The sequence below is a fragment of the Gadus morhua genome, chromosome 21, assembly GCF_902167405.1.
Source record: "Gadus morhua chromosome 21, gadMor3.0, whole genome shotgun sequence".
In the NCBI taxonomy this organism is placed as follows: Eukaryota; Metazoa; Chordata; class Actinopteri; order Gadiformes; family Gadidae; genus Gadus; species Gadus morhua.
The window spans coordinates 16,925,520-16,934,358 of NC_044068.1; the positions used below are offsets into that span (position 1 = coordinate 16,925,520).

The 8,839-nt window shown below is 45.8% G+C and overlaps 1 protein-coding gene and 1 pseudogene across 2 annotated transcripts; both read left to right on the forward strand.

Moving 5' to 3' along the window:
* Positions 1-1,418: 1,418 nt before the first annotated feature.
* On the forward strand, positions 1,419-3,894 carry LOC115534901 (probable G-protein coupled receptor 132 pseudogene; annotated as a pseudogene).
* On the forward strand, positions 1,436-6,166 carry LOC115534900 (probable G-protein coupled receptor 132). Of its 2 annotated transcripts, none has more exons than XM_030346190.1 (2): positions 1,436-1,530; positions 4,705-6,166. In XM_030346190.1, exon 2 carries the CDS (start codon positions 4,707-4,709, stop codon positions 5,808-5,810), a length of 1,104 nt encoding a protein of 367 aa, XP_030202050.1. In that variant the 5' UTR covers positions 1,436-1,530; positions 4,705-4,706; the 3' UTR covers positions 5,811-6,166. The 2 variants fall into 2 exon arrangements, with proteins under 2 accessions (XP_030202050.1, XP_030202051.1); XM_030346191.1 differs by lacking the exon at positions 1,436-1,530 and adding an exon at positions 3,484-3,622.
* The last annotated feature ends 2,673 nt before the right edge of the window (positions 6,167-8,839 follow it).

The window sequence follows — 8,839 nt, forward strand, 5'->3', positions numbered from 1 at the left end:
GTTCTCCGAATTCTGAGAAAATTCGGTGCTTCCGGTGCATATAATGCAAAATACTGTTGGTTGTATTCAGGGCTTGCTCAACTTCCTGCCACTAATTTTTTTTGAAGCACTTTCATACCCCAGAAACAGGAACTACGAGGGAAACCGCCCAAAGCACATGAACATGCACAGACACGCACTGAGCCCTGTATTTGCGCGGTCTGCGGGCATCACGGCGGCCATTGCGGCGATGGTGTTGGCGCCGCCGGCGCTTCTTTGTGACGCGCGAGGGCGAATTGCGGGCTGGATATGAAGTGCTTCGAGCCCATAGAGTAGACCTACGAGGACAACAAACAAATATTTCTGAACCCGGCACGTCATGCACTTGGGCGTGGCTGGCTCCCATGATGCAGAAGCAATTCTCTCCTTGATGTTGCCCTGCGCCATTGAGCAGTTTCCGTTTTTTCACGAGGGGGGAAGAACGGCCAGGATATGTGACTCTACTACTCTGAAACTGTGACATCCAAGACGTCCTGGAGGCCTCCCAGAGCCAGACGCCCCCCCCCCCCGTCATCTTAGTCATTTTTTAAGGTGGTAGAAGGGATTTCCTGTATTATGTGGTTATCCCCCTGTTGAGTAAACCTGCGTTTCTCAATAATACCGGTGGAACAGCCATATCGACCCCTCGTGTGTGTGTGTGTGTGTGTGTGTGTGTGTGTGTGTGTGTGTGTGTGTGTGTGTGTGTGTGTGTGTGTGTGTGTGTGTGTGTGTGTGTGTGTGTGTGTGCGTGCGTGCGTACACACAAAAAAAAGGTGTCGAAGAAAAAGGGCGCATTCTCTTATGTTACATAAGAAAATGAAACCCCTTTGCAGGGTTAGGCTGATATCAGCAGTATCCATGCAGGTGAGTTTTTCGGACGCTTTTTGAGGGATCATATTATTTCAGAAGAACAGTGTATCAAATTTTTTTCATAGAGAATGTTCTCCGAATTATGTTTAACGCTTCCTTACACCCCCACGCCGTTGCACATAATGCACAATACTGTTGGTTGTATTCAGGGTTTGCTCAACTTCCAACTTCCGCCAATTTTCTTGTGAAGCACTTTCACAAACGGGAACTACGAGGGCATCCACTGCCAAAAGCATACGCATGCACTCACTCACACACACATGGGCAATGCTTTTTACCACACTCTGGGATTATGTCATTACAATGAAGGAAAGAAAACTACAATTACAAATAGGCTTTAAAGCATCTTGAACTTTTAGCACTTTTAACTGCAAGTCCCTAGTCCCTTATTTAGAACTGATCGGTTGTGATCAGATAAGAGTGACTGTGAACATTTGTTTGATTTCCCCAGGAAGTGATGACACATCTTTGAGCTTCTCTAATTGTTTTAACCTCTTGTGCTGTGTGTTTTCCTCATTGTTCCCCAGCAGAGCTAGTGTACCAATACCATGGTAGATGGTGTCTCTTAAACTACGGGTCTGGGACAAACAATCGAGGCTTGGAAGCGTGCAGTGGGTTGGCATCCCCGGACGCACTGAAAGGGTGAGAGATCTTCACCGCGGTCCACGCCTCCTTGTGTGTCCATCAGAGGTGTCAAGTAACTAAGTACAAATACTTCGTTACCTTACTTAAGTAGAACTTTTGGGTATCTATACTTTACTGGAGTAATTATTTTTCAGCCTACTTTTTACTTCTACTTCTTACATTTTCACGCACTTAACTGTACTTTCTACTCCTTACTTTTTAAAAATGGCGTCGTTACTCCTATTTAATTTCGGCTTGTTTTTATTCCGCCGGCGTTCAAAAAAAAACCCATCCAGATAATTTGCGCCATGGGATAGAGTGAATTTGATTGGTTGGATGAGAATAGAAACATATACCATTCTGGCACCCTATTGGTTTATACGCGATACATGGCACCTGCGCATGACCAGAGCCCGTCCACATTCAGTACACATATATGGCTCTTTAATGTATTTGAATTGTACTAATTGCGTTCATTTTCAATGGGTGTAAATTTGTCTGAAACAGGTGCATCCCAATTTTTTCAACATTAATATTATAGTCATTAGATGGCCTTTAGAAAAATGTTTTTTGGGGGGAAGTGGGGCAGTGTGCTATAGAGGTGTGCTGTGTGTGTCACTAAATCACAGATGGGATAAATGCAGAGACCAAATTCCTTGTATGTGTCTGCATACTTGGCAAAAAAAGCTGATTGTAATTCTATAGGCCCCTGTGGCACGGCCTACGCTTTTGTCCTTAATGGCATTTTTTTCCCCTTGCATTACTTTTACTTTAATACTTTAAGTAGTTTTGAAACCAGTACTTTTATACTTTTACTTAAGTAAAAAGCTTGAGTTTCAACTTCTACAGAAGTATTTTTAAACACTAGTATCTATACTTCTACTTGAGTAATGAATGTGAATACTTTTGACACCTCTGGTGTCCATACAGACATGCAGGCGGAGGCGACCACCGCCGGGAACGCGACCACCGCCGGGAACGTGATGGCCTGCGCTCCTCCGTACGACCAGGCCCGTGTCCCCATGGTAGTCCTCTACAGCGTCGTCTTCGTCGTGGGCTTCCCCGCCAACCTCCTCACCGTGTGGTTCACCTGGAGGCAGGTGCGGCGCAAGAACGTGCTGGGGGTCTACCTGTGCAGCCTGTCTGTGTGCGACCTGATCTACCTGTCGACGCTGCCCCTGTGGGCGCTCTACTTCGACGGCTGCCACAAGTGGGCCTGGGGCTCCCGCACCTGCCAGGTCACCGGCTTTGTCTTCTACACCAACATGTACATCAGCATCCTGCTGCTGTGCTGCGTCTCGTGCGACCGCTACGTGGCCGTGCGCTACGCCCTGGAGTCGCGCGGCCTGCGGCGCCCGCGCGTTGCCGCGGGCATCACGGCGGCCATCGTGGCGATGGTGATGGCGGTGCACGTGCCCGTCTTCTTGATACGCGAGGACGAAATGGATCACAAAGCGGACATGAGGTGCTTCGAGCCGGATCACGACCCCAGCGGAACGGTCACGGCCTTCAGCTACGCGCGCTTCTTCCTGGGCTTCGTGGTGCCGCTGGCGCTGCTGACCGCCTCGAACTGCGGCATCCTGCGCGCGGTGCGCGCCAGCCACTCGCTGCAGCTCGGCCAGAAGAGGCGTGTGCGCTGGCTGGCGGTCGCCGTGGTGACGCTGTTCCTGGTGGGCTTCGCGCCGTACCACCTGGTCCTGCTGGTGCGCGCCGCCTTCTCCCACTCCCAGAACAAGGCGTTGCAATTTGCTTTCTTCAGGTGGATCTACGCGCCGTACTACGTGTCTGTGGGCTTCTCCACCCTCAACAGCGCCTGCAACCCCCTCCTCTACGTGCTGTCCAGCGGGGACGCGCGCGAGGAGCTGTCCCTAGCGCTGCGGGGTCAGAGCGAGGTCACAATGGGAACAGGGGGGTGTAAAGGAGAGGTGACAACACGTCCGATACTATATAGAAGTGGTTCGAGGACTCAGTGCGAGGGCGGCTCAGGAACGAGGGGGGAGAGCGTTCAGTAGGCCTATATGTGACGCTACTTCTCTGAAACATCCAAAGTATTCCTGGAGGCCTCCTAAAGCCGGACGCTACAAGCTACCGACGTGAGGGGCTTTTAAAGGTAGGCTACTATATGTTTGACAGCTACCGTGCAACAACATGTTCGAGTGAATCCTATAGGGAACGAACGCTAGTGGCTCTCTGTTGACCAGGATAGTCTCCACTTGTAGGCTCTCAGTGTGTTGTCATAAGGAGACTCGGGGAGAGGAGAGAGAACCTTCGGGAAGAAGCAGTGAAATACTCACCGCTATTGATAATGCATGGTGCATTGCCTTGTAATCAACAATTCCTCACTTTTTTTTTTTAATAAAATAAGCTTTTATTTGAAACAAAGCTTATGGTTAGCGTATTTCTTTTCTCTCCCACCTCATCATGTAGCCTAGGTCAAGAGGTCATTTTTGGCAGTTTAACACGCATCCGCTCCAATGACAAACCCATAAAACAGTCAGCATCCTTCAAATATCCAGGGATGTGGATATTGAATTCTGAGAAAATTATGTAATTAATTCAGAAAAATAATTGCGTAACTCGCGCAGCCCGTGCATATAATGCATCTGTTGGTTGTATTCAGTGCTTGCTCAACTTCCAACTTCCACCAATTTTCTTGTGAAGCACTTTCACAAACGGGAACTACGAGGGCATCTACTGCCAAAAGCATACGCATACACTCACTCACTCACTTACTCACACACATATGTGCAATGCTTTTTACCACACTCTGGCATTAGATGTCATTACAATGAAGGAAAGAAAACTACCATTGAAAATAGGCTTTAAAAGCATCTTGAACTTTTAGCACTTTTAACAGCAAGTCTTTACCTTATTGAGAAAAGATCGGTTGAGATCAGATAAGAGTGACTGTGAATATTTGCTTTGATTTCCCCAGGAAGTGATGACACATCTTGGAACTTGTCATTGTTTTGCGTCCTGTGCTATTTGGTTTCCTCATTGTTTCTCAGAAGAGCTAATGTACCAATACCATGGTCGACAGTGTGGAACTCTGAATCAGACCAGTGTCTCTTAAACTACGGGGCTGGGACAAACAATCGAGGCTTGGCAGCGTGCAGTGGGTCGGCTCCCCCGGACGCACTGAAGGGTGTGAGATCTTCACCGCGGTCCACGCCTCCTTGTGTGTCCATGCAGACATGCAGGCGGAGGCGACCACCGCTGGGAACGCGACCACCGCCGGGAACGCGACCACCGCCGGGAACGCGACGGCCTGCGATCCGCCGTACGACCTGGCCCGTGTCCCCATGGTAGTCCTCTACAGCGTCGTCTTCGTCGTGGGCTTCCCCGCCAACCTCCTCACCTTGTGGTTCACCTGGAGGCAGGTGCGGCGCAATAACGTGCTGGGGGTCTACCTGTGCAGCCTGTCTGTGTGCGACCTGATCTACCTGTCGACGCTGCCCCTGTGGGCGCTCTACATCGACGGCTGCCACAAGTGGGCCTGGGGCTCCCGCGCCTGCCATGTCACCGGCTTTGTCTTCTACACCAACATGTACATCAGCATCCTGCTGCTGTGCTGCGTCTCGTGCGACCGCTACGTGGCCGTGCGCTACGCCCTGGAGTCGCGTGGCCTGCGGCGCCCACGCGTTGCCGCGGGCATCACGGCGGCCATCGTGGTGATGGTGATGGCGGCGCACGTGCCCGTCTTCTTGATGCGCGAGGGCGACACGGATCACAAGCTAGATATGAGGTGCTTCGAGCCGGATCACACCCCCAGCCAATACGTCACGGCCTTCAACTACGCGCGCTTCTTCCTGGGCTTCGTGGTGCCGCTGGCGCTGCTGACCGCCTCAAACTACGGCGTCCTGCGCGCGGTGCGCGCCAGCCACTCGCTGCAGCTCGGCCAGAAGAGGCGTGTGCGCTGGCTGGCGGTCGCCGTGGTGACGCTGTTCCTGGTGGGCTTCGCGCCGTACCACCTGGTCCTGCTGGTGCGCGCCGCCTTCTCCCACTACCCTGAGCACCATGAGCTTCATTTAGCTTTCTCCAGGTGGATCTACGCGCCGTACTACGTGTCTCTGGGCTTCTCCACCCTCAACAGCGCCTGCAACCCCCTCCTCTACGTGCTGTCCAGCGGGGACGCGCGCGAGGAGCTGTCCCTTGCGCTGCGGGGTCAGAGCGAGGTCACAATGGGGACAGCCTGGGGGTGTAATGGAGAGGTGACAACACGTTCGATACTATATAGAAGTGTTTCGAGGACTCAGTGCGACGTCGGCTCGGGAACGAGGGGGGAGAGCGTTCAGTAGGCCTATATGTGACGCTACTTCTCTGAAACATCCAAATTATTCCTGGAGGCCTCCTAGAGCCGGACGCCACAAGCTACCGACGTGAGGGGCTTTTACAGGTAATATGTTTGACAGCTAGTGTGCAACAACATGTTCTGGTGAACCCCATAGGGAACGAACACTAGCGGCTCTCTGTTGACCAGGATAGTCGCCACTTGTAGGCTCTCAGTGTGTTGTCATGAGGAGACTCGGGGAGAGGAGAGAGAACCTTCTGGAAGAAGCAGTGAAATACTCACCGCTATTGATAATGCATGGTGCATTGCCTTGTAATCAACAATTCCTCACTTTTTAAAATAAAATAAGCTTTGATTTGAGAAGGTTAGTGTATTTTTTTGTGCTCCCACCTCATCATGTCAGATCCATCTGCGGTAATAGGCCTATAGTCTGCTGGGCAAAAGGCCTTAAGTACACACCGTTTAGCTAAAAAACGTTGTGAACCCAAATTTGTATGCATTTCTGGCGTGGAGTCATCAACACGACTTAACACGAAAACATATGCCCGTTGGGAATGTCTTTTTTTATTAGGTGAACTGTGAAACAAATAGCCTATAGGCCTAATTATATCGTTTGGTATGGATTTGTCTATAAGGAAATAGGGCGATATGTTTATGTAACCTACATACGCTTTTGCGGTCAATCTTTCTATGTTATAGGCCTACCGTAAACTGTTCATTATCATTATTCAGATGGCGATTAAATATGGCTGTATTGTTCACTTCAACTAAGCGGATATGAGAGAAGATACAAAATAATTCCAAATAACACGTAGGCCTACTTATTTGTTGGATGTCAGTGGCGGCTCGTGATTATTTGTGGGTGGGACGTAGTCATGGACGGAGGGTCTGGAGGAACTCCCCCAGAACATTTTGAATGAGGTAGATGTGATGTGACTACCTAAAATCATTTAGATTGAGAGCCTATGTATAGGTTAACTAACATACATTAATTTAATATTTTCCATGCACAAATGCATTTTGAACATTTCTGCCCTCGTCAAACAACAAACCCACATGTGTGCAAAGATCGTTCAATCACTGGACAAAAAGGTCTGGGGCGGGGTAAAGGGTAAAATATAAAAAATAAGTAGGCTAAACAATCATGGATATCTGATTGATCTGCGGACCGGTCGAACTCCTCTCATCCTGATTCTGAATGTTAGATGCATCTGCATTTTTATGTGTGTTTTCCAGCATACTTTTTACCGTGGTAAAGTTGGTTTTATATTGGACGTTGGATATTCGACACATTCGAAAGATCTATTTAGCACTGGCTATGATGTACGAATTTGTGTCTAACCAACTTAGATGTGTTATTACAAGGCCTGTCTATGTAAAGCAAAAAATGTTTTACAAAAAAAAGATCTTTTGATTTTATATCATTTTTAATGTTGATAAATGCTTTAAAACGATTATGTACTATTACTGTTTACTTACCCTTTTCAAAACACAGAGGGTGAACTCAGCTAACTGCCCTACACATAACACAAAGCTTATTCTCTAAAAAAAAACATCCTTTCATCTTATATAATTTTTTAATGTTAAATGCTATAAATCTATTATGCGGCTTGACCTTTTGACCTACATGTCAAAACACGTGTGATGAACCCATCTAACTGCCCCACACATAACACAAAGCTTATTTTTTCCAAAAACCCACCTTTTGATTTTATACTATTTTTTTAATGTTAAAAAAGGCCATACATCTATTATGCGGCTTGACCTTTTGACCTACCCATATCAAAACACATCTGGTGAATCCATCTAACTGCCGCACACATAACACAAAGCTTATTTTTTCCAAAAACCTACCTTTTGATTTTATACTATTTTTTTAATGTTAAAGAAGGCTATAAATCTATTATGCGGCTTGACCTTTTGACCTACCCATATCAAAACACGTGTGATGAACCCATCTAACTGCCCCACACATAACACAAAGCTTCTTTTTTCCAAAAACCCACCTTTTGATTTTATACTATTTTTTTAATGTTAAAAAAAACTATAAATCTATTATGCGGCTTGACCTTTTGACCTACCCATATCAAAACACATCTGGTGAACTCAGCTAACTGCCCCACACAGAACACAAAGCTTTGTGTTATGTGTTGGGCAGTTAGATGGGTTCATCACACGTGTAAGACGCTCTCAGGCGCAAACGTAGCCTCCGCTACGCCACAGGCCCCCACTACGTTAAAGTTGAATTTAATGACATCTATTGCGAAGTACACTTTTTAAAAGTATATGTTAAGTATACTTTAAATTAAGCACAAAAAGTAAAAGTATACTTATACTAACTTTTGTATAATTGAATTATACTTGTAATACACTAAAGTATACTACTTTTTCACCTGGGTATATGTATATATATATATATATATATAATATATATATATATAAATATATATATGTGTATATGTGTATATATATATATATATGTGTATATGTGTATATATATATATATATGTGTATATGTGTATATATATACATATACATATATATATATGCATATACATATATATACATATATATACACATATATATACATATATATACATATATATACATATACATATATATACATATATATACATATACATATATATACATATATATATACATATACATATATACATATACATATACACATATACATATACATATGTATGCATATATATATATATACATATATATATATATATATATATATATATATATAGGCCTAGGCCTACATCATACATAGTTTATTTTTATGAAAGGCAATTAAAAAAAAAGCAGTTTATGCCAACGGTGGGACATATTGGATTGGATATGTACAACATACATTTTAGTGAGAAGGTCCAATCAGAGCAAGAGATGATTTCCGACATTTTCAAATCAAACTGAACTGCGTCCTGTCTGAAGCGTTTCTCGTGATAATATAAACTCCAGCTTGTAACCAGGCGACAGCGTCCCCTTGTGGTTAAATCACACAGACTCTTGAAATACATTTAG

Bases quoted from the DNA above. Each gene is read 5' to 3' on its own strand.
- LOC115534900 (XM_030346190.1), top strand. From the start codon at position 4,707: ATGCAGGCGGAGGCGACCACCGCTGGGAACGCGACCACCGCCGGGAAC.